At 41.4% G+C, this 26,475-nt stretch overlaps 1 protein-coding gene across 2 annotated transcripts in view; it reads left to right on the top strand.

The window, feature by feature from the left end:
* Positions 1-304: 304 nt before the first annotated feature.
* LOC112563659 (putative sodium-coupled neutral amino acid transporter 11) overlaps positions 305-26,475 on the top strand; it is a 29,451-nt gene continuing 3,280 nt past the window's right edge. The window contains exons 1-11 of one of the 2 annotated variants that reach the window (XM_025237859.1): positions 305-1,220; positions 11,214-11,355; positions 13,948-14,022; positions 14,326-14,384; positions 20,520-20,595; positions 20,936-21,004; positions 21,440-21,552; positions 21,923-22,002; positions 22,677-22,747; positions 23,674-23,835; positions 24,277-24,389. In XM_025237859.1, coding sequence (XP_025093644.1) covers positions 1,182-1,220; positions 11,214-11,355; positions 13,948-14,022; positions 14,326-14,384; positions 20,520-20,595; positions 20,936-21,004; positions 21,440-21,552; positions 21,923-22,002; positions 22,677-22,747; positions 23,674-23,835; positions 24,277-24,389 — 999 coding nt within the window. In that variant the 5' untranslated portion in view covers positions 305-1,181. Of the gene's footprint in view, positions 1,221-9,886; positions 10,102-11,213; positions 11,356-13,947; positions 14,023-14,325; positions 14,385-20,519; positions 20,596-20,935; positions 21,005-21,439; positions 21,553-21,922; positions 22,003-22,676; positions 22,748-23,673; positions 23,836-24,276; positions 24,390-26,475 lie in introns of those variants that run through there. The other variant, XM_025237860.1, reaches the window with a different exon arrangement.

Raw genomic sequence — 26,475 nt, 5'->3', positions numbered from 1 at the left:
AATACACTTTTATGACCCAATCTTAAGCTTCGAAAAGAATACATATCCAATGACAGCGTATTTTTATTTTTATTTTTGACAAATGCAGAATATTACCCACTGAATATTTACATATCATAAACTTTTGCTCAGAAGATGCTGATGTCTGCACAGTGCCTCATGCTCTCTCCTCCAGAAGAAACAGTATTGATTGCTCACCGCAAAGCGGGTAGCAGATCTCACAAGGTTAGCGGCCATTTATTGTGCATGAATATAAATGCCCTTCATTAAGTATTCAGCGTTCACCCACTCTGTTGTCTGCCGGAGGGTTACTACACTAGCTCTGGCCTATAGCCAAGGACACACACACTGAGACGGGGTGTTCAACCTACAGCCACTGACACAAGCATAGACATCGGGTGTACCCGGGTGGTCATAAGGCTTGCTGATGCTTCTACTGCCGCCGGCAGGTCTGCTCCTGTGAGGGGGAAAGAGAGTCCGCTGCATTGCTTGCTGCAGAGAGGGAGAGAAAGACACAGGCTGGCTGAAGCGAACTGCCACTTGATGGTCGTGGTGACCATCCTCCCAACTGTTGGCTTGCAGCACAAAGCAGCTGCTGAACGCGGAGAGAAACTGGTCGGGAGGACGAGCTTGCGCGTGCGTTCCAAGACAGCCTGCTGCGCTGTGCGGCGTTGCTGTTTCCTAGCTGCTGCTGCTGCGTGAGCAGCTGTCCGGCATTTGACTTCAGCTCGCGTCAACGGCGGCGGGGAAAAGTGAGCGACAGTAGTGGGCATCAAACATCACCACTGCAGCGCTGCAGTCACCACCTCCAGTCGTGGGGCAAGCAAGCAAATGGGGAAGCGCACCGTCTGAAGGTTGTTGCGAACTGTAGGATTTAAAAAAAAAAAACAACAACAACAAACAAACCTCGCTCCAACACGAACCTACCATGGGCTTTCAGTTGGCGATCCTGAACGACGGCGACTCTAGCTGCTGCAAAGGAGCATCTCGTCGCTGATGCCTGGCTGTGAGTGTGGACCCAGTTAGTGGTCGTATGCTTGACATGGACCGTATAGACTACGGCATCACACACTGCGCTCATTCTCTCTCTTAAAGGAACCAAGCTCACAACAGCAGCCACAAAAAAAAAAAACAGAAACAATTACAACGATCCGTGAGAGAGACGATAAGCGGCGGCAAGCATGGCAACTGAGAACTCCTACATTCTGGGTCGAAGTCAGGTCAGTGACATGCATAGCTGTAGCTAGAATTCGTATATGTGACAACTTATTTTTAAAAAAAATACTTGTAAATGCCGCTCTCAGTTGATAGAAATGTATAGTTGACCGCCACTGACATAAAGTGTAGGTCAAGAGCCGGATGACTGAGCAAGTTATAGTTTTAACCCCGTTGTCTACTTTCAATGCATTAATCTGGGAGGTGAATATAATAATTGGTGGTACTATACTCTGATAGCTAAAACGAAAATATGTGTTTTACTTCACTAGGGGATACTTTGTTGTAGCTTTTTTTTTTGAAAGCAGCTGGTGCTCAGACAAAGAAATTGTAGGCATGGCCTAAAAACTTACTTTTGAAATTGTAAACAACGATATAGCGGGGTGCTCACTCGCAATCTAAGCAGAAACCTACTTCACTGATATCAGAGGACTGGAGGTTGTCTCTATTGAAAGATCTGAGGGACAGAGGATCAGGGCAAATTTTCTATCGTTTCTATTTCGCAGATCTCTCTTATATAAATATCTCAGATGTTTGTGTGTGTGACAGAGATAGTTTTGAAGTGTCGTTAACATCAAAGAGGTCACCTTTTAGTTATCACCCCCTTTCTCTCTTGATCTGTTTCCCTCTTGTTGAGATCACTTGGCCTAAGCCCTAAAATAATACATTTTTTTCGTTTGTTTCTCTCTCTCTCTCTCTCACACACACACCCACACATTAATTCTCTCGTTCTGTCGATCTCGTTTTTTAATGTCCTTTGTGTTAGTTTCATATAACAGACTACATATTGCTTATATTGACAAAATAGTACATGGAGTGAGTCACGTGAGGTTTTAGAATAGATGGAATATGTGAGATGTGACACTGCAGTGAAATATGTTTGTTGTTATTGTAGACGCTACAGCTGACTCCGTATTCTCTGGCGTCAGCCACGCATCCAGCCGGCCACTCTAACTGCATCACGAGCAAAATCTTTCATAACGTCGACAACATGGAGATCATATGGGACAGTTATTGGCGAGAGTTAGGGGGTGTACAAAAAATTAGAGACATTTAGCATATCGGGGCTTACATTCTAGCTGTTCCCTCCCCTGCCCAACATCAGGGTTAGCAAAAGGTTTACCAGGCTTCGTCTTTGAATGATTTGAGGGCCAAGCTTAGCAAGGCTATTTCTTTAAAACAGAACAACTCTCTTCCGTTCAAGATATGTAAGCCTTCATTTCATGTGTGTGTAACATAGTCGTAATCTAAGCAGAAACCTACCTCACTGTTATCAGAGAAGAAGGACTGGAGGTTGTCTGTATTAAAAGTTCTGAGGGACAGAGGATCAAAGCCTGTCACCTTCTAGTTATCACCCATTTCTCTCTTGAGCTGTTTCCCTCTTCTCATCTGTAGACCGCACTACAGTGCACGAGACGTGAGTCAACCACGTCACCGTTGTGTCTTGGAGACTACGACCTCCTTCCTTGACCACACATCGTCTGGCTATGAAGTCTCATGCATCAGCTGTTAAATGCTTGAAAAAAAAAGAGACCCGTCCAAAAATTTTTTAAAAAGCTAATCACGATAGTCGTGTCAAGCAGCTATATATACGGGTATCTCCAGGTGGTTTCACGCACAGCCTCGAGGTTTCTAACCCTTCAATTTACCTAATGAAGGTATTCATCATTCCATGTGTTTATGGGTTGTTGTTGTTTTGTTTTGTTTTTCTTTTCGTTTTGTTTCATTTCGTTTTACTTGATTTTACTATGTTTCGTTTTAGTCTTAAGCAGGAAAATTTGTTATCTCAGTTTGTAGAAAATTCTTTTTTGAGTGAGGATGTAGTGGTGGCAATGACCAACGTAAGCATCGCACAGCACTGAATACAGACTGGCTCAGTGTAATCTCTCAGACACGCGCACGCACACACACACACGGAGAGGTTGCCGCACGTCATATCTGAACACTGTGCGGTTCTCACCAATCACTGACCTGTGTCTGGCACTGCTGAAACAAGTCATGTGATCGATTCCTCCATTTACTTGATACGGGAATAGATCACAGGGCTGGCTGCTATCACCTTGGCGGCCCACCCCTGTTCCCAGACCTATTTAGTCATGCCGGTAAGAGGAAGTCTGAATCGATTGCCGATTTTCAGCCGGCCACTGACACAGCCTGAAATAGATCGTACGGTCAGGGTGAAGGGAGGAGAACTTCATCTCAGCTGCATCTGATTTCATTTCAGCTGCCCCTAGTCATAAGCTGCTTTTAAGCAGACTAGCAGGCAGTGAGCAGCTGCATTGGCTATCACACGTTGAACAGCTGCAGTGGTTAGTACAGAGGGAACAGCTGCACTGGTTAGTACATAGGGAACAGCTGCACTGGTTAGTACATAGGGAACAGCTGCACTGGTTAGTACATAGGGAACAGCTGCACTGGCTAGTACATAGGGAACAGCTGCACTGGTTAGCTCTCAGTAAGCAGCTGCAAGGGTTAGCATACTTGTGAGCAGATACACTAGTTAGAACAGTGAGCAGCTGCACCGACTAGCAGAAAATGAACGGATGCACTAGTTAGCACTAGTTAGCACGCTACCCATCAAAACCAACAAAGGTTCCAGCGAATGCGGATACATGCACGACTGGGTGTGTGCGCACATAAATTATCTGCAAACCTCGCAAAACACATTAACAGTTTAACCACACACACACATACTGGAATTTTCAACACTGCAATAAAATCCGCACAGATTCGAGGTCCATTATTAACATTTTAAAAAAAGGGAACGGTAACCAGAGTTGCTAGTCCGGAGATAAAGGTTAAGAACGAGAGAAAGGAACAGATTTTTCTGTCTCCCTACCATCAACACACACCTCCACTCCTCATCCGTTCCGGAAACTGAAAGACTGACCCAACTGTGCTAACTCCAGTCAGCTTTTTATCTGATGACGCACTCGTCCTGTGGGAATGAAGAGGTCGAACACAGTTCCAGGTGGTGGTTGCGGTTAAAAAGGCTCTGGTGGGGATCTCACGTTTCCGCGGCTACATGGAGGCTGAAACGCTTCTCTTCCCGCGCCTCCCCTTCCTCTCTTTTGTCCCCACCCACCCTCGCATTTACTGTCACCTCTAGTTCCCCCATCTGTGTTTTTTAAACCTATCTCCGGTAGACTGCATATCGCGGATGCACCGTTTGCTGTCAGGTACGCAAACGCAAAAACATAACAATGCCTGCAGCTCGGATGGTTGTTTAGAGCTCACACCTTGTTTAGCCGCAAAATTTCTTTACCTTTATTTACATGCATGGAAAGCCAAACACGGGAGTTCTTTCACACTAACATTTCCCTACTTCAGTGCACAACAGTACATGAACAGCAGCTCAATGGACAGGCTTACTGATCTAATAGTCCATTAATTTCTGGATCGCTTTATAGTAAAATAATTTAGAAGTCATCAGTAAGGCTACTGTTGCCATCATCAAGTGTGAAATTATAAAGTAAACAAAAAACTATAAATGATTGGGTAAGGATCAAACACGAGAGGTTGTTATCTGCTTACCACCGATGTCTGGATTATCTTTGTTAATTTTCCGATTTCACTTTTTCTCGCCGTGATATAGTCTCCGCTGCTATCATGGTGTTAAACACGAGCAATCAATCAGCTACCTCCAAATTAATTCTGATAAACATACCTAAATTTGAAGAGATTTTTTCTGGCGTATAGTCACTGCACATGCCAATAAGGATGAACAGAGAGAGAGAATTTAAAACAAAACTGATCACGAGACATAATTAAGGCAGACCCACATTCTGATCGCCGCTTGTGCGCTTGCATACACAGCATCGGCATCTTTGAAATTAGGCTGCAGGCCTGAGAGCTTATCGGTTTGGCAAACGTGTATTGACAGGCCGGCCCCACCATGGTGCTGACACTATCTCCCTCCACCTCGCCGCCATCGCTTCCTCTGAGGGCGGAAACGCGCTGCTGCGTCCCACAGTGAGGGAAGTGCTCCAAAACTCATCATGGAAGAGTGTGTGTAAATAACAGGCTTGAAGTAGCTGAGAAAACACAAAACAAAGACTGGTTTTTAAGCAGAGAAACCTTATCCTGCACAATGTTTATCAATCATTGCGCGGTGGTTGGTGTTTACCACGCCCATCTCCCACCTTGTGTTTATTGAGGTGGACGTAAATGTCAGGAGGTCGAGGCAAGCTGTGGTTAAACCAAAAGTGTTCTACCAACGATATGGTTTTTCCTCTAATCTTTGACATCAGACGTAGGATAAGTTTCAAGGAAGGATTCAGTTTCGGAACTCATAAATATTTTAAATGTAAAATTTCTGCTTTCTGCTCCAAGTCGATTGTTTGGGGTCGGGTGGCTGGTTGGTATAAACTCTATGAATCCTTTCGGACCTTAAGACCTGTGTGACTCCTTTAACACATTTATTAGAGTAAGAAACAAGCAGGGTGCCAATTTTAATAACTGGAAATATCTATATTCTCCTATAATAATAATAAAACGCCTTACCCCATCAACAAAGGTTGGATCAAGTAGCTTACATACATAAAATGGCATGAATTCACAGTTTATAGCAGGGTGTAAATATGTCTTACACATTCACCCACTCGCACTCTCTTTCTCATGCACTCACTCATGTAAACAAGTGTCACATGCAGAGAAAGAGATACGTCGGAACCTAGACACGAACCCAAGGCTCTCGATTCTGCCGTGGTGACCGACGTTTAGCCAAGCTAGCACTGCGCAACCAAGTGTTAAGAAAGAACACATCTTTAAAAATTTCCTACTTTGGGTAGAACACGTTATGTCTTGAGATTACAGCTCGCCGCATGCAACTCTGGAAACCAGTTTTATTGTGGAGCTTCTAGTGCGCAGCCAGATGGAGGTCGTTAGGTCACGTGCTTTGCGCTAAACTTGTAATCTATACTTTGAGGGCGTCAACCATCATTAACAAAATCTTTCTGGTGAATGGGCGAAAAATTCGGTAAGAAAAAAAAACCAACAGACTTCTAGGTCTTTGTTTTCATTTCGAAACACATCACTCACACTCGCACTCACATAGGTGACTAGTCTCTGATTACTGGTTTCCTTCAACTCGCTCTGTGTGAGGTAGACTTATCTTTTACTATTGCTGTAGTTGCGCATTTCAGCAAAATGAAGCGTCAGTATAGTGACTGGACACATCCAGGTAAATAAACTGTAACAAGCCTGTCGAGGGCGCCACAGATGTACTCGACTTGCACAAACGTGATACGTTCATTAAATGTAGAGGTTGTCAGACTGGCGGGAGACGTTAAAGTTCGTCGTATTATAGGTATTCAATACTGGGGTAGCATTTCAGTTCACGAGCTCAGGACGCCAAAAGCCGTCAGTACGTCATTGCCTACACCTACCTATGCTTTTCCTTACTGCTGTATGTCAGCTGCAATAACAAAGTGACCTGCGATGGTCGAGCAGTATGCTGCAAACACTTTAATCCATCTGACAAGTAGCCATAGTAACATGTCCAACGAATTGCTGTTTTTGTTTGCAAGAGTGTATAATTTATTGCTCAATGTTCAACGTAACAGCAGTGTGTGGCAATACCTCTTAAGCTTACTTCAACTCTGATAATGGCCATCTGTTGTAATCAATAAAGCGGTGAGCAACACTGTGTGAGCTTTATGTAATTACGATGTCAAACATACGAAAATGTAATTAACAAAGACGGTGTTTCTTTTTTTTTTTAAGAGCATCTTCTTGAGAATTAATATCACTTCCTATCACCTGCCTGCGTCATGATTAAAAATAGCACCTCCACACACGTGCACAAACGCTGTTTTTTTTTAAATCTCTCTCATCCACACACACACATTAACTTTAAATTCATGTTATTTTGAACAAATACTGTATTTACTACCCCTTGTTTATTTTCTTCAACATTTACTTCAATATTTTTTCGTATTTTATTGCACAAGTGTGGGCCTCATAAAACCATTACGTCGCGGCGTAACCGGAAGTGGAATAAAATGGACGGCACGATCCAGTTTTAATGTGGCTCACTTTGTATTGTAGCATGTTTCTCTTGTTTAGGGCAACGACTACACTTCAAAAACACAGTGTTGGCTATCTGTCTGTTTATCTACCTATCCATATATATCCCTATAAGACGTCACTAGATAAAAATTTTCTCGATCATTCTCCCCTTTCACATTTTTCACATTTCAAAATTAACTCGAATACAAGTATTATAAAGATAACCTTGGGTCGTTATTAAAAGCAATTTACCATCTGGAGAAAGTGGTTCTTTATGAACTGACCCAAGGCACTCAAAAAGTAATGAATCAGCTGTCGCTTTTAAAGTTGATGAATCTTCTTTCAAAGCCATTTTCTCACCATTGTGTGCAGAGATCATTGGCTCTACCTAATTCCCCGAATTTTTTTTCAAATTTTCCATGAAAAAATTTTCTTTTCAAAAAAGGCATCTCTTCTAGAAACTGCGGAAAGTGCTGTCTGTAACCTGGATTGCCATAGGGCAAAGTCATAAGAAGCTTACTGAGAGGGGCAGTTAATCCGTGACCTATTGGAAGGAACATTCAGAAGCAAAAATTAATGCTTCTCTGAAAAAAGCTGCAGCCAGTCTAGAGAATTACACTGGAAAAAGCAAATAACTTCCTTATTGATAGCTATAATTTAAAATTCTGTGTGTGTGTGTGAGAGAGAGAGAGATTAAGAAGGGGGAGACGTTGTTTGCTATATGAACGAGATCACCCTTTAGACTTTGAAAAAATAAGCTTTCAGAAAAATTCTCATTCCTTACTGTTTACTCAAAATCTTTTGACTGGGCGCAGGGCATTGTCAGTTACTTGAAAACTCCAGTGCAAATAAAAAATCAGTTATCAGCAATATAAACACGTTTATAGCAGTCATCTCGAGTTTTGTCAGAACAAGCAGACAGCGAAAAATGGAAGAAGCAGAAGTAGAGGTGAGAACCTGGCGACACTGACAGCTCGGGTGTATGTGGGCGAGAATGACCTCAGAGTTCATGTTTGTTTGTTGCTTTGCCTGCGATTTTCCTTTGATTTGGGGCATGGAGTCTGCCTCAGAAAAAAAGGTGCATTTTTTAAAAAATCGGCTACTCAAAAACATTTCTTCGCGTTTTAAAAGTTGATACTAGGGTTGGTAATGTTTTGTTCTCTTTAGGCTGAAGCTGCGTGGGAGGATAAGGTTCGTACTATTAGTTTCCAGGTGGTCCTAAGCTGCAGAATAATCTTTAGCTGGTTGAATGTACAATGCACACGCAGCCAACGCAAACCTGATCTGCCATTTATCATTTACGAGCTCATTGTTTCATTTTTACGGTTTGGTTTATTCCAGAACTATTAGCCGGGCACTGGCTATAAAAGCCGATTAAAGTCGACTTTAGACAGATTGAATGTCTCCCAGCATTTACAAAAGCCACTTCCAAGAGCAAGCTGTTGCGTTGGAAATCGTCTGTTGCCCACTCTACCATCCCCCAAAAGAGATAACTCTAGCAAATATGCTACACATTTAAGATTTAATGAGATTTTTTTTAAAATGCGTGATTGAGAAAATCGAGAATTGGAAAAACGTTTACAGAATGGCTTTCTTCCTGCTTTAATTCCTGCATGCCTTTGTTGAACAGAACGGATCCAAAAGGTGTTCACCGGGAGAGATAATAGGCGACGCTAATGGACAGAGTGGAAAATGAAGAGGTTCTAAACAAGTCACTTATAACTTGATGTCGTCTGCCTTAGACAAATCGTTGCCATCTTGTTGATCGAGTATTCACTTTTTTGGGAGGTAATATCGTTTGGATCCGTCTTTGTCACAGAGGAGAACCTGTTTTTCAGATAAAATGAGAATCGGTTTGTTTTTCCCGAGAGGCTATTTCTAGAGCTTGATTAATCCTCTCCAACCACTTCACTGGAAGTCCATTCGCAGTCCTCGAAAGATTGATATCCATGCAAGTAAGCTGTTTGGCATCAGTGATGACGCAGGCCAGTTCTCAGGAATGACACGATATATAAAGCTTACTATTCTGATTGTTTAGCGCCAGTTAAGTAGTTTATTCCCATCAAACAATTATATACAGCATGAGTATTCTTTTTCTTATATTGATGCCAAACTGATTGAGTGCCATAAACCATTACTGTGCATAGGACACTGTCTCTCCTTCTGAAGTTTCATTCATTCATTCGTTCTTCATTCATTCATTCTTCATTCATTCATTCACTCATTCATTCAATAAAAGAAGGAAATATTTCTTGTCATTTACCACATGTTTGTGCAAACATCGTGTACATTCACAAGAATAAAACGGGAAAAAGTGCCGATTTGGTCAAAATAAATTTATTTAAGGTATCAGTCGGTAGGTATGACATTACTTTTTCAGCTAGCAAAAAAGAGAGAGAAAGAAAAAGAAATCAGGATTGTAACAGGTCCATGGTCTTTCTTGGCAACTGTTTTCATATTCATGCATTAAAATTCGTAAATCGATGAAGCCACACACGCACACGCACGCACGCGCACGCAATCACACAGGTGTCACGTTCACAGCTGTCGCGCTGAAGACGTCATCGATCTTCCCAGATTTTTAAGTGCGAGACAAACTTTAGAGTCTTTCTCTTGACAAACTGTCAGTCGATATTTTCATCAGGGTGCGACGTCATGCCCTTGTCATCCTTGTAGATAAGACACTTGGCGTAGTTTGCAAGGAGCAGGTTTTGCTGACGAGCGCATCAGGAGTTGCCGCGTTAAGTACTGCAAAGTCCTCATGTGACCCCCCACAGGTTGCCAGACTTGCCTTTGCCCTCTTCCCTCCAAGCCACCTCGCCCAGTCATCTTAACTTGAAACAGTTGTGCGACTCCTAGAAGAAAATCTTTTAATCGGTAAGTGAAGACCCACGTACTACCCATCACTTCCTCCCGTCCAGATGACTACCTGAAGTTGTTGTCAATAAAAAAAAACCGAAACAAAAAAAAACCAAGCCAGCTGAGCAGGGATGAAAATAATCGCGAAAAGCTGCCTTTCTCGTGTATGTACGCGGTTCGTGTGAATACTGTACAGAAGTTAAAAATTGGTTGAATGACTGTCAATTGTTGAAAGTGACTGATAATACCGTGAATCGGATGTCTCTGTGTGTGTGTTTGGGTAGGTGGGTGGGCAGGTGGGAAGATGGGTGGGTAGGTGAGGTGTCAGGTGTGTGGGGCGATGGGTGGGTTAGGTAGTGGGCGTTTGTATATAATTATACTAAAGTAAAATTATACTAAGGTATAGCTGACGCTTTATTACATTTTCTGCTTTCTGTTGACATCGATGTAAAATATGCTAAATATGCATTTCTCCCTTGTCGACAATCCGGTGCCTTTTTATGACAGTTGTAACAGCATTTCGTTGCAAGATTTTTCTTCGTGCTTATGAAATATTCAGAAAAGCGCTTAGCGGTAGGAAGCAGGAACATCTCACTCCTCTCCTTTATTTTCTGCACAAGCTGATCCCATCCGTGCTCGCGTTCAGTCCAAACTGTCCGTGCTATGTTTTTATTTCTTTGCAAGCTCCTGTCCTGACTATTTCTTAGACTTTCCCCTTCCTTCCCCTACGTCCCAGTCAGACAACTACGCTCTTGGTCTGATGACCGTATCCTAACTATCCCTGTCACTAAAACAACAATATCTAATCACAGGATTTTTACTTACTATGCAGCAAAACAGTGGAACTCTGTCCCTCCTTCCATATCCGCCACCAACCCACCTCTCTGTAATTTCAGTGTCTCGGTGCTAATACGAGATGTGAGTTGACCGCAAGTCATTGCTTGGCATTTCCGTTGTTGTGCCGATGTTGAGCAACATCTCTAATCTCGATAATTTGCGTTACGCTCGTGATGCACACCCCTCCCCTCGCTCACCACCCACTTTGTTATTTTCGTAATTTTTAGTTCACCACCACATGCAGGTGTGATCTTGGAATACAGACTGAACAGATGGTGCTCGATTTGTTGCAGACGACGTCTGACTTCTCAGAAACCAGCAGCGTCAGTGACATGAAACACCTTGTAGAAGACAAAGATGAAGACAAGCAAACGTCCGGCATCCCCATGACCAGCTTCAATTTCATCAACTCCATCGTTGGCTCGGGCATTATAGGTCAGTCTAGTTACCGCAGCTCCAGTATCTTTTGAGACCCACATCTTCTCTGTATTCTCTGTATTCCCCAAAGTTTTTTTGCTGCTGAGTTAGGTTACAACTTTTTCACATTTTGCAACAACTGGAAAATTCACCGTGCAAGCTGTTCTTTATGTCCATCCTTTTCGATTTTTATTTAGTAGATGTACTTGGTAGCAACTTCATAGGATGTAAGCCTTCTTTGTCACCGTGTAGCTGCTTATCACTCTCCCTTTCAACCCCCCATTAACGTCTTTAGGTTTAATTGATGCACGCTGAAGGCCTACTTACATCTGCAACAGCTCGACTTTAAGTTATTACACAACTTAAAAACTTCTCCTGTATTGTGTCGTCTGAAGTTTTGAATAGTCTGGTTGTATCCTTGTTTGAGTAGTCTGAAGTGCTCAGATTCCCATATTGAATCGGCTTATTTTTTTCTGGCTTGGTCATTAGCAGACCTGGCCTTCTACTGGGACTGCGTGCTAAGTGTTCTAAGCATAAAGGACAGTAATTCATCAAATTTTAAATCAAGCTGAAAGCTTGACAACATTACAAATTCATGTAGTATTCATAAGACTTCATTTCATTTCCGAACTGAATATGCATAAGCTTAATGAATAATAAGCTTGATGGATGTGCGCGGGGTCTGTTCCTAACTTTCTCTGTAGTCGAGTTCAAACACATTGCTGCCTTGCCCGCAGCGTGGTTTCAGGTAGTAATTCAAATGCTGTGATGTATATATGTATAGAAAGAGAGAGATAAAATCGATCTTGGTGAAGTGAAAAGAAGTGATAAATGAGTAGATAATTTAATCCTTTCGCATCCATTAAATCAGTGACACTTCGTCGATGTATCATCTAAAACACATTTTTTGCTGCTGCTGGTGCTGATGCTGCTTATTTTATTATTTAATTCGAATCTTTTGTCCCTCAGTGCACCATTTCAAATAAGAGGCTAGCTGCAGGTTTCCTCAATCAATCGAGAAAACTTTAGCCGAGCATCAGCCCTATAAGCAAACAGCCAGAAGGTCGATGTAGCCGTGCTACTAAACTTGTTTTCTGCAGTCATTGACAAAACTTGTTTTTGCATAGAAAGTTGCCTCAGGTTAATTCCGGTATGTAAATGTACAGTCCATAATAAATATGTCCTTTTGGCATCAGCACGTATGCTTTAAGAGTTTGACGAAGAATGTTAGAACCCTAACAGGTGAGGCAAATCACAGCAAATACTTAGGTTTTTTTTTTTTGATATTTTGCTTAGGAGTAACGAAAACTTATGACATATAATTATAATGTACTGCGCTTCAATGATTTATACACGAATAGCCTGTAGTTTTATTTTTATTGCATTAAATAGTTCCTTTTACTATTTATAAATTCATCAAAGCAAATAGCAAGCGAGGCCATTTTAGATGGCAGTACCGAGAAAGGTCTTCATCGTCGTACTTGATGACTGGAACGCCAATGTCGGCACAGACGCTAACAAACAATGGACAGGAACCGTGGGTAAATCTGGCTTTGGCATAACCAATGAAAGGGTCCTCAGATTCCTAGAGTTTCACAGAGACATCGATTCACCTTAGCCAACAGAGGAGGGTCTAAGCTGGTCTGGTGTGGCCATGTAGCCCGGCATCACACCTAGCCAAAGACAAGGTTTCTTGGAGGATGGTCCACTCGGCGGTGGCCAAAGGAGGAACTGACTTATGAATGTGAAAAAGTGTACTGGCCGTCCTTACAGGACCTGCTCACTATCGCCCCAAACCAGGCGTGTGTGGTGGGCCCTGTTAGCTGCCTTCTATCTATGTGCTCCCCCAACGACAGGTACCAGTCAAGGACGAATAACTAATGTAAACATCTTTGTTTCCCCGACTAACCCTTAAGCCGAATGATTTCCTCACTTAATCCAGCTCAGTCTTTTATTTCGACTCCATTACCTATTCCGCACGATTCTTCATCCAAGAAAACACTTCAGCCTGACTAAACACTTAGCGTTGATTGCCAGCTTTCACAGACATTTAACGAAGCTTAACGGCCAATGTCGTGCCGTTTCTTGTAGGCTCATCACGATTGTTGCTATCGCGAGACTGTTGAGGAAATATAACTGTTTATATTTCGCACTCTAGTGAGAAACGGAGTCACAGAGTTGGGGCTGTGCGAGCCACTCAGTGTGCCAGAAGGGAACGAGATGTTAAAGAAAGAAAGTGAACAGGTTGTGAACTCTTTATGAAGAGTTTTGTCACAAGGATGTTATTTTTCCTCAGCATGTCAGCAAAGAAAATGAGCTCTTAATAGAAGTTAATAACATTTGGGATTATCCTTTTACAGAGAATCATTATTACCCAGATAGTGCTATTTCTTTTAGCAGCAACAGCAGCAGCAACAACAACAAAATAATAATACCCTAAGAAAAAGAAGAGCTTCTCTCTGTGTGTGTCTCCACTCCTCATTCCTTCCCTCTTTCTGGCTTCATAAAGCTGAGATATTTGATCTTTATTTTTTTGGAAATGACGCCTTCTTTTGACTGCACTCGTGATTTTGAAGTGAACTCTTACAAAAACCCTCCAAACGATTTCAGGAATGCCATATGCGCTCAGGCAGGCTGGCTTCGGACTTGGCATTTTGATGATTATTGCTGTTGCTGCGATAACAGGTGGGTGGCGAGATACTTTTGTGTACTTAAGCCCAGTTTTCCAATTTTTTTTTATCATTTTAACCTTTACGCCAGTCTGATATTTTTCATGAAAGTTTTGGAAAAGCCGTCTCTTCCAAAGTGTTTATCGCGATGGAAACTACAGATACAACTGGTGCATGTTGTGTGATGATAATAGTGTTAAGTAAATGACAATCTACTGGCTGACTGAGGATACCTCTTTCTGTATCGGTTTTAATGTTGAATATTTTTGGTCATAATTTAATCCTTCGGTACTAATTCTGTGCTTGATTCATGTTTCAGATTATTCCATCTTGCTTCTAGTAGAAGGTGGCCACTTATCAAACACAGATACCTATCAGGTATTATCACTCACCAGCATACGATGGATATTTTCGATCATGTAGTTTAAAATCACTATCTGGTCTACAGTAAAGTGAGAGGTTTCTACATGTACACATACAAATGATACAATTCTCACTCATTTACATGACGTGAACTAGGAAGGCGATTCATTTTATTTTCTCTTCATTTATCAAATATAAATCTAGATATTGTTCCCTCTGACATGGGAGACAGGAACCTAGCTGTGACTGACCAATAGAGATCATGTGAAGAACCATTTTGCATAATAAGTTTCATCAGACCAAAGCTTACATCTTTGAGGAATGAGAACTCTGCCGGCATTTTCTTTTTACCACTGTCTCATATCTAAATATGGTCAGTTTTATCCCTGCTAAGTATGACAAGACTGGACCTTGCTCAATATGATAAAACTGATCCCTGCTAAATATGACAGGATTGTAAAGTTCCTTTCCAACTCAATCTCTGTGAACGCAGAGTAAACACATGCAGTGTTTGGTGGCTTACTCCAGGAACAAAATACTCACAACATAAATCTCTCTCAAGAAGACAGTAAACAAGTACAGAGATACTGAAATGCAAAAAGCATGCAACTGCTGAAATCACAAAGTATTTAGTGTGTATTGTATCGTTTAGGTTAGCGGACTGAATGACGGCGTTCTAAATATCTTTCGTATGACTTACATAATCAGATGATGGGATTTGCCTAATAAGGATTTCGCGAGACAGCGAAGAGATCCCTGTATGGCGTGCATCTGCAGCCTGTGGCCACTGGGGACCGACAAGTGAAGCTTCAATACCTCGGTGATTGATGTTACGCCAAGCAGTTGCTCAGATGCCTCACCTTTCAATCGATGAGGTCAGGCCGCGGTAGTCAGGCAGGGAGGAAGACCCAATTTCCTCCAAGCACACGTCGCCTTCACTTGCAAGCAATTTCCCCCTTCGGATCAAGCTGCTCACATTCAAAGGCAGACTTCAAATTATGTACGTGCACTCTCCTTATGCACTGGCTGGAGGACAGATTAACAGGCTAACCGCCAGACGTGTTGGTGCTTTAGGGTGAAACCCTTCGGTGTTAGGGAGTGGGAACCGAGCTCTTGGCAAGGAGTGAAAATTAACATGCTATCCTCATTATTTTAACCAAGTTTTTCTCAGATGTGTGGGTTTTATACATTATAAGATAATAATTCTCAAAATCTAAGCAAAAAAACAAAAAAACAAACATTAAAACAAATTTTTTTTGCCTAGGGACATCGTATTTCTCTCCAGGGTTTTGGCAAGAGGCGAAGAACTCATATTCTCCCTGCGTCACAAAAAGTAAAGTCTCTGATTGGGCAATGCCTCATTAGTACATGCTCAAAGCTCTTACAGTTTCTGTGGCCATCAGAATTTAGGTCCATTTGAAAGAAAATCGAAAAGTAAAGTAATAATACAATCCAATGGCAGCATTATCATCTGTGTTTGGTGATGTTTGTTAAAGAATGCACACATCTGGAGAAGAAAGGTGTTTACACGGATCTAGGGAAATAGTATATATATTGCTCTGACCTTTTCCCAATTGTAAAATAAAAATTGCGCCCACCAGTCCTTCAAGCATTTGAACGTCGTCACTGACACTTTCTTCCGACCAAGCACTTGGTCAGAGAACAACATCCCGACTTTTACTTGTCTACTTTTACACAAAAACGGAAGAACAGAATATAAAAAGAGAAGAAATCAACAAATGAAAGAAGGACAGACAGATTTTACAGGTGAAACAAAACCGTTTTATTGATCCTTCTCATTTCTTATATAAAAAAGCCATGAAAAATGATTATCTGAAATTGCCTATTACTATCGCTATTCAGTGCAGTATTATGACCAGCTTCAGAGAAAGGAAACCTTACAGCTGGTATGGGTATTGATCAGTGAACTCAACAGTGGAGTACAACAGATGTACAAGGAGCAGAGGCAATGATATGATAGGCGAGGTACTAGCCTCCAGAATGTCAATCCACCACGGCAAAACTTAGTACCTTTATTCTGCCACCACTACTTACTCCTTTCTTTTTTCGAATAGGAACATATTTTTGTTATATTTAATCATCTTTGATTTCTTTCAGCTCTAACAGTTTACTTTTATCTCGTTTTAAAATGACTGTATTTATATAGTATTTATATAGAAAACGAAGCATTTTTACAATCTTTTTACGAAACGTAACGTCCTACCCACGTCACACTAGTACTGTACTCTATGGACTATATCTCCACTAGGTCCTTTACACATCGCAGTTCCTTCTACATTTACGTTCACCCTCGGTCCATAGGTGCATGTCAGTCGTATCTCTAATGTTCTCACACGTTTTCTTCATCTTCAAATGTTCAACGAACATAATAAAGATTCCATCCGCTACGTTACAGGATGTCATTTCCCCTCAGAGCTCCAGTTGAGCCCATGAGTCATAGCACTAATAATGATACAAATTACTTCCTTTATAATTCCAATGTTGAGCTCATGAGTCATAGCACTAATAATGATACAAATTACTTCCTTTATAATTCCAATGTTGAGCTCATGAGTCATAGCACTAATAATGATACAAATTACTTCCTTTATAATTCCAGTTGTATGTGTTAAGAACTGCGCCACAGCACAATTACAACTATATTCAGCTAGAAGTGGAAATGATTAGCTAGGACAAGAGTTTGATGGTCTGTTGACGATTCTTTCGTTAACTCGTTAATCGCCTCAGGTCATTTGTGACTTTGGTGTGAGGGTCACTTTGCTGTGTTTTCAGTAGTTGCTGTTTTATCGTACAAAATGCCTCTTGTAACGTAGTTTGGACTGAACACGTGAGTTCAAAGTCACTGGCTGAAGATAGTTCTTCTGAAAAAAAAAGTTCCACCTAGCTGAGACTGAGCCACGCCTCTCAATTTTCATTTTAATCATTGATTTCCAGATGCTCTGGATTCTCCATGATGCACCAATATTTTTAAAGCCTGCTGGAAGTTCATAAATCGTAAAGTAGAAAAGGGCAAGAGAAATAAGAAATAAAGAAAAGATGACAGCTTGGCTTACAACTCAATGGTCTTCAAAGGGTAAAGCGCCTCACAATCGGGCCTGCACGCAGACACATGATTTAATTTTTTTTTTAACTTGAGGCTTTATGTGTTGAGTAGGAAGTATTTGCGGCAACGATTACAATGATATGTGTTGGTGGCAGTGGCGATGATGGAGAAGCGGATGGACGAGTGGTTAGGACACTGGCCTCAGATAGAAGGGTGGGTCCGTTTGATGCATCTGTGGCACAGCAAACTTCCCCCAGTCAACCCAACTGTCGAGAAATGGTACCTTACTCAACAGTGGGTTTCAGAGGATAAAGCAACCGCACAAAAAAAGCTGGCCCCGAAAAAATCTCATTTATTCAATCGTCTCTTGAAAGACACCGCTCTGTGGGTGGGGCGGTGTGCTGTTCGCTACTTGGTGCTGGGAGTGGATGCTGTAGACTTCAAGAATGGAGCAGGAGGTTCATATCATCTATTTTTAATTGTAGATTTGTGATTTGGATTTTACTACGTAAGGGAAATCAGTTAATCTTTTCTCTAAGCCCCTTAATTTTTTAAAATGTTTGATTAGTTTTGAGAAGCCAAGTTTGCTTCTGCTCCCGCTCACGTTGGCCACTTGGTGTGGCGGAGAAGGTAGGGGGTGACAGACCTCAAGCAAACTTTTAATACCTCACTTCCCAGCGACCCAAAGGTTAGACCGTTAGGGAATCACTTTTACCTGAAGATGATAGTGATGTTTTTGGTGGTGTCAATCTTCTGCGTCCGATTGAAAATACTTAAAAACATTTTGCAGCAGGAATGAAAATGGGGATGAAGAATGCGCAAACACCTGCCACACCAGCCGTCGTTTGTATTTTGCTGTCTGACATTTTGTTCTGCTCCCAAATCTGATATTGTATCCTTCGCTTTCTGTTTTATTTCTTTTGAGTTAAGGATCACATTTTCAGACGCGATGTTATTGAGAGAATACGACGAGAACAGGGAGACTAATCATTCAGGTCAGGTCAGGTCAGTCCCATGCCCGGTCCGGGCGTAGGGGGGACCGTCCGGCAGCAGCAACAGACAGAATTTTCCACCCGGTCCTGTTTGAGCAGATGAGAGCAGGTCTGCATCTCGCGTTCGGTCATTCTTTAATGTTGGTGACCCAGCTTTTCCTCGGACGACCACGACGACGGCTCCCTTCGAGGGTTCCTTGTAGTCGTCTTGGACAGGGTGTTGTGGCGGGTGACGTGACCGAACCAGGCGAGCTTGCGCCGCTTCACTGTTGCCAGAAGGGGCTCATGTGGCCCACGAGGGAGGTTACCGTGCTCCGTACGTATGCGTTGGTCTTGTGTTCGCGGTACGAGATGCGGAGCAGCTTTCTCAAGCACTTGTTCTCAAAGGCCTGGAGCTTCTTTTCCGTTGCGGCAAGCAGCGTCCAAGTCTCGCAGCCGTAGAGTAGGATTGACACTACGAGGGACTTGTACAGCCTGTGTAATCATTACCATGTTTTAAATGATAGCGATTTTTATATGTTTTAACAATTTTTAATCCAAAATGAAAAGTAATTCGTCGTGTTTATTGAATCTGCAGAGAAGAATAGTTTGCTGAAACCTTTTTCCATCGGAGATTAATTTGATACACACGTTAAAACACGTACACATGTTTAGTCAGAATAATTTAACAAAAAAATGTAGTAAAATGCAGTGCCAGCTTCAGATCTCTGATTTACTTTGATTTTAGCCTTCAGACGGTGTGAGTTGTTTTCAACTACATCTTGAAGGCCGTTCAGATCGATAAAAAAACGCAAAAAAAAAAAAAAAAAAAAAAATCCAGAGGCGAGGTTCCTGTCTTTGTTTAACAACATTTCGGGCACGCAAGACAGTCAACAAACAGGCAGAATTAGCGGGCCTGGCCTGTACCTGGAAAAAGCTTCAGTCGTCTCCATATTTTCTGCATGGTGATGTCGCACAGTTTCACTTCTAAAGGCTTCCATCCATGATAGAGAAGGGAAGACAATCATACCCGACGTAACCATAGAAACAGGTATAAACGTCCGAGCTATGCACAGTTCATCTTCGGAAGCAAACATGAAAGTAAATCGATTACCTCAACATGGGTGTGTACACGACAGTTGAAATTTCTACTGAAGGCCACGTGAACTCTGAGTGACTCTACTTTGATATGTACGTGCATCTGTCATAAGCTATCAGTGACTTTACCTAGTCAGTTAAGGAGTAAGTTAGTCAGTTAAGGACAACAACTAAAAACTTTTCTATTTTTACTGTTTCACTGTAAACAATTTCTTTAATGAGAAATGCGGGTTGCAATTTCTTAGACATTAAAGTCAAATATCTGTACACCGTTTCTCTCAATACTTCTCTCCCAGAAGTCAAATACCAGAGAAGCATCAACTAGTTATAATATTCTTTTCATTTAATCCTTGAAGTTGAACGTTCACAGGGTTTGAACAAAACTCACTCAAGGGTTGGTCGAGATATTTTTTTGTTTATGATAAGATTAAGTAAAGCACACAGCCAGACAACTCTTGCAGACTTGCCTGCCATTAAATTTTGCTGTTGATCCTGCATCACAAGTGCTGACTAGTGAATCCGTCAGAATCAGAAGGATCGTGGCCAAACCTGTGTCAGTGAGAACTCATTTTCAGTGACAAACCCAGTGTGAATCATCTGAATCACCGGATCATCTGAAAATGGACTAAATGACCTTCCGGTAAAGATGACTTGCTAACAATAAGCACAATCAGAAGCACGTGCTGCTACATTCTTTAAAAGAAGTTCCTTTAACTTGTTTCATTTAAAACTTTTTGTTTAATAAGGTCGGATTGGACTGTAGACGAGAAGATATACCAAACAACCGATATGCAGGAACCATCTGAGACATGGATTTTTTTTCTTGCAGTCACCAACTGAGACATGGATTTTATGTCGCAGTATCGTTTGAAGCATAGACTTTAACGTTGTAATCACCGTTAAAACGAGCTTTGTAGTTTTTTAAATACCTTTTACACCTTCGATTGCTTACTTTGATAGTTGATTAGTATTATTTTATCGCTGGTTGGTCGTATACTATAGCTTTTTCCATTTTAGGATCTTGTACTTGTGGCATTTGGGCGTCCGGGATTTTATCTACTGACTGGCTTGCAGTTCTTGTACCCTTTCATTGGTACGTGAATCTTTTTTGTTTGATAGCTAATCCCTGATTGTCAACTGCTCATGGTGAACAAAGACATTACGTTAAAAATCAATTTCACCAAAACACTATAAAATGCTTTGTTCACAGATTATTCTATTGGAATTTCAGGCAAGGCAACATTTTAAAAAATCTTGCCACCCAAGCATATTTTTTCGTTTCATGGATACATGCTCAGTATTTATGTGGCATTACTGTAGTAAAGTTCATGTGATCAGGAATATTTCTGAAACAAACAGCAAGCAAGGTTTTGTTTGTGTCTCGTTGTGATGGAGAAGAAAAGTGTATATATCGTACACTTCTTTCCTTTCAGCCATGGTCAGCTACAATGTCATCATTGGAGACACCATCACGAAAATTATACTTTGGATGGGCGGAGACAGTAAGCTAACTAGCAGTTTCGATAAGCATTATCAACGGCATCACTAAGCTGTGTGTGTGGGTGGGTGGCGGGGAAATTTTTTATGATTTCATCAGGTCTCTTTATTAAATTTGATAGAAACTTTGCTCAAAAGCATCCGTTAGCATCAAAACTATTTAGAAAAAAACCCCACAAGTACGTCTTTGCATCTAGAGCTTTGTGCACCCCAGGTGCTCGGATGGATAATGTCAATAATGATCAGCTCACATTTTCCCTCAAACATCAAAGGCTCTAAAGTTGACTTTTCTCGTAAGATTGATTTTCACGATGATAAAGTTGTGCGACTAGAAATATATGAACGCAATTACACTTCTGATGTGATTGAAGTTTCACAGTGCGTTTTTCTTTAATATTGCAGATCATGTAGTTATTCTTTTTTTTTCTTTAATATTGCAGATCCTGGTATTATTCACTCCATACTCGGCAACCGCCAGTTTGTTATATTCCTGACGACAGTTCTAGTCACATTGCCTCTCTCACTCTATCGTGACATTGGGAAGCTGGGCAAAGTACGTATTGAACTATTTATTTTGTCTGTCGTGGTAAGAAGAAAAGTAAACCTTTACACTCAAGAAACAGTACATACGGTAGTGTTCATCTGTAAGATATACAATTAATATCTAATTTCTATCACCTTTTTGATGTGCGCACGTGTGTGTGTGTGTGTGTGAGTTATTTTCTCAGTTATCCCTGGTTTGACTAACTCCAAGTGTGACCCTGGAAATAATAACGTGATTTTTTTTTTTTTTTTTTTTTGGTCTGTGCTGCTGGTATTTACTGATGTTTATATATAAGACTGTGCCGAAGGTCAAACTTTCACAATACTTTAAATCTAAGCATCATATAACTAATTCTCTTTTTTCTGTTTTTGCTTTGCAGTGGGCGTTTGTTTCCATACTGTTGATTTTATTTATAGTTGTGGCTGTCATCATCCGTCTTTCGACTTTTTCACATACTATGTAAGTTTGTTTTTGCGCATTTGCTCCAATAATACTATGTTATGTATGTGTGTGAGTGCGTGCATGCATGCATGCATGTGTGTGTGAAGAGAAGGAGATAGACCCCACAGTACACAGTTTTCGACCGACATGTAAAGATCTTTAGGCCTTGTGAGTAGAGACTAATTAGTCATTGACCGATCTGCACTTACTGCACTTATCTACAAGACACCGTTTCATCCGCGAGCTTTTACCGTCGATTTGTCTTGTATGCTCCATTGTCCCGCTGGCTGTACCAGGCGAGCTGAAAGTCTGCCGCCCTCGCGTTCACCACCCACATGGCAGGCACCCACTTTCACTTCTGCCAGCCCCATTAGCCATTATTTCTGGATTGTTGACTTTTCCTGGACATCCGCTGTTAACGCAGACTGACTGGTACCAAAGGAGTATTTTTCTCAAATCGCTGTCTCGTTTAGCTTGCTGCAGAAATAATAGGAGCGGAAAGGAAGGGGCTATGGTGATAAAATGGGGGATGGTAAGAGGGGACGTGGGGAGGGAAAAGGGAGCGGTAAAGCAAGGTCCTTCTTCTGGCTCTTTACCTTATAGCACTCATGTTTAGACTGATGCCAGAGACTGCCTTAGAAAACTGGAATGTTCTGCACTCACCACCTGCCTTTTATTCCTGATGCCTGCAGACCGCCGACAGAGGAAGCCTGGCAGTTCGCTCGCGTCAATGTGTCACAAGCTATTGGCATAATGGCCTTCGGTGAGTAACGACTCTCCGCCCATGTATTGCTAAAGGTAACCTGGAAGTTACTTCTTGTCTGTTTAGTTACTCTATTTGGGTATATATGTGACAGCTAAACAAGTAAAGGAAATCTTATGAGACTGAATTCTTTTTTCTTTTTCCACATCGAAAATTCTGAATGAAATCTACCTGACATGAAAAAGCAAATTCCAAACTGCCAGTTATGTCCTTTGACTAAACTGTTAACTGTTAAGTCTAAGATAATTTCTTTGGCGGACATCATTAACTAATTTAATTAACTAACAAACGGCAGTTGCATAAATTTTACTGACAAACTTGGAAGAATAAAGATTTATACATCCTAAAAATGTCATCAGTATAAACATAGTCAGTATAAAGTATCATATTTCTTATGGGGGTAACAGGCTGTGAGGGTCGCGACACTAAATATTACAGTTCACTAGAGCAGTATTAGGTCGACGTACAAACACAGGAAGTGGTGAGGGATTAGGCTTAATTTTGCTAATTAGTGTAGAGTTTTGAGGCAAAATAGAACAAAGAGAAATGCTGAAGAACGTGTGGCATTTCTCACTGTCTCGGAAGCCTCATCAAAGCAGTCGGTGGGTTTGCCAACCGAAAGCGTTGGTTTAGGGATGGGGATGAACGCTGACAGATGGGGCTGGGAGACTGGTAACTGACCTTTCCATAAATTGTTTCGACTCCATACATCCCTTAAATACATACATTTTTATCTTTCTGGCTTACATTCTCTAAAGTAATGCTAAAGAATAAATTAAACATTCTCTCCTGTAACGCCAAAGAACTAATGTAACAATATTTCTTATAATTCCCAACGTAATGTCAAATGTAACAGCAAATGCACGCTTGCATTACTCACCATCCTGTTCCTACCATTCTATGCCACTGATTCTGGACTGCCGCAGCATACATGTGTCATCACAGTACTTTTCTGATCCACTCATCCCTCGAGAAACCAACTCACCAGCGATGGGGCTTCGTGGTGCACTTCAGTGTCTGCTTTGCCATGATCATGTGCCTGGTACTGGGCATTACAGGCTACATATCCTTCACTGGCAATGCACAAGGTGAAATGCCTTTGATAATTTCCGTTCTTATCAAAGGAAGAAATCATAAAATGCTATTGAATGAAGGCAAAGCTGCATGTTTACGTGATTTACTTGTTCTATATTTCGTGTCTCATTTAGTATAGATCTTGCTAAATATTGCTAAGGACACTTTTTTTCCTATCTAAACGCCTATGTGGAGAAGGAAATGGATAACCTTACTAAACACTAAAAATGCATTAAAAATAAATACAATTTTAATGATGATTGTACCTATATTTATAAGGACATCACACACACGCACACACACATGCACAAACAAACAAACGAAGCATTAAAGAAATAGTTGGATATTGTACTACAAGTTTTCAATAGACCAATGCACAATACTTTTTTCCATTGTATGTGGCATTCAAAAAAACACTGTTTTGCCTAAGTCCTTTTTCTAAAATCATTCTCCAGGTGATTTGCTAGAAAACTATTGCTGGGATGATATCCTGATGAACATTTCTCGACTGGCCTTTGCCATCACAATCATGCTCACCTATCCTGTGGAATGTTTTGTCACGCGAGAGGTATAATAGCATCTATATTTTAAATATAACTGCACCTAAAATTTCTTGTTACTGTTATCGCCACCACCATCACCATCATCATCGTCGTCGTCGTCGTCGTCGTCGTCGTCATCAATTTACTATCATAGCTGCGACATGGATCAAATCTCCTTACTATCGATGTTGGATCTGTCGGCTGTGTTTGATACCCTCTAGCTTGACATCCGTTTCCGGCGCCTTCGTCTAACTTTCGGTATCTCCAGCACTGTTTTGAACTGGTTCCGCTGCTACCTCACTAGTCGCACCTAATCTGTGGATCGGTAGGCACCACATCTTTGCCTGCTCCTTTGAAGTATGGGGTGACTCTAGATTCTGATATTGGGCTTCTTTTATTCACTGTATACATTCAACCACTTGTTTTCAACATCTTCCACTTCGGCCTACATGTTTGTTGATGATACACAGTTGCTAGCGTCTGATCTCGCGTCCCAGCTCCATCAGGTCTGTACCACCAAACTGTACACAGCAAACTCTATGAAACCCTGGATGTCTATCAACAAATCGAAAAATGAATGAGGTCCTTCTAATACCTTCTGCAAATAAGATATAATTTGTGCCATCTTCTGCTACCTATACTTTCTCTGGTATTAACATCTACACACACCCCCGCTCAACACCGCCGGAATCTCGGTGTTACCATTGACACATAATTATCTATTGAATGTCACATCAATGCAATCTGTAAGCTCATCTTTCTTGTGCTTTGCAGGAAAATTCACATCCGACCTGCCCTGTGAGTTTCTCCACCAAAAAAGTTCATGTCTGATGTTGTTGTCCCGGCTAGATTGCTGCAACTCTCTATTCGTCGATCTCTCTAATCGCCTGCTGGGCAAACTCCAGAGGGCTGAGAATAATGTCGTTATTAGTACTGTCTAATTATGTCTCCTGTAGGCGACAAGCAGACCATACGACACCACTCCTCCGCGAGTTTCCCTAGCTGCCACTTCCAGTTTGCATTGATTACTAGATCGTTGCCGTCGTCTTCACGACCTTACCCCAGTATAACACGTCTACCACCCGAGTTAGTCTCTACGGGTCTGCTTGTGTTGCCCTCCTCTCTGTGCCAAGTTTCAGACAAAAGAAATGAGGCAGATTCTCGGGCTCTACTGTCAGGAATTCTTATCCCCTTTCTCTTCGAACGGAGTCTACGTTCTAAGCCTTCAAAGCCGGCATCAAAACCCACCTCGTTCATAAATATCTTGTATGATCAAGAGTACTGTTCCGCCCACTCCTCAATTTGTTCACCCAGGCACTTTTTTGTCATGGAGTTACATATATCCTGATGCTTATATTTTTTGTGTGGTTGTCTGTCTGTTCGCTAGTAGTCTCTCGTGTGCAGCGCAATGAGCTCGGATTCACTCAAGCAAATGTGCGTTAAAAATTAGTTATAATTATTACTTTGTTGTTGTTGCTGGCTGAACACCACCGAAAATGTCGTGACAGCCTGGTCTCTGTTCTCTGGATTCGTAGACTCGGGGCATATCCGAAAGGTCAAGTTTGTTAACTCCTTCATATTGTCCTTCGTGTTCTTTCTTTCCCTAGGCAAAGATGATTTGCACAAGGTTAATGACCTTTGTACTTTGTCCATTGCTACAAAAACAATATAGCTGTCACTGTACCACCAAATCTTGACTGGCTGATTCCCTGGCTGTTAGCGCGTGTGGGTATATAAGTGTGGTGCTTTTGCTATGATTGTGCACTGGGGACCATCATTTTTTTTACAATAAAAATAGCAACACCTTAATAATCTATATGGATATAAACCGAAACACTCAACAGCAACAAAAATTTTAAAGGTGAGAGTGAGTTCATTGACAGTGGGACGTAATCATCACAGTCAAGCAATAATAGTTGACAATTGTCATACATCAACAAGTAATTAAATACTATAGCACAGTGTTCAGCATTCAGTAAGTCTTAACACAAATTTTAAGACCTAAATTAGAATTCTCTTTTAAAAAAAATAGTTTAAAACAGGAAACCAGATGAATTTTTGTGTTTGGTTCATTATCATCCCTTTTTTAATGCACAGATGTGTCCGTACCAG

This window comes from Pomacea canaliculata, linkage group LG5, assembly GCF_003073045.1.
Source record: "Pomacea canaliculata isolate SZHN2017 linkage group LG5, ASM307304v1, whole genome shotgun sequence".
NCBI classification, from domain to species: Eukaryota; Metazoa; Mollusca; class Gastropoda; order Architaenioglossa; family Ampullariidae; genus Pomacea; species Pomacea canaliculata.
The sequence above is the reverse complement of the archived record's forward strand: the minus strand, read 5'-3'. Positions and strand labels throughout refer to the sequence as shown.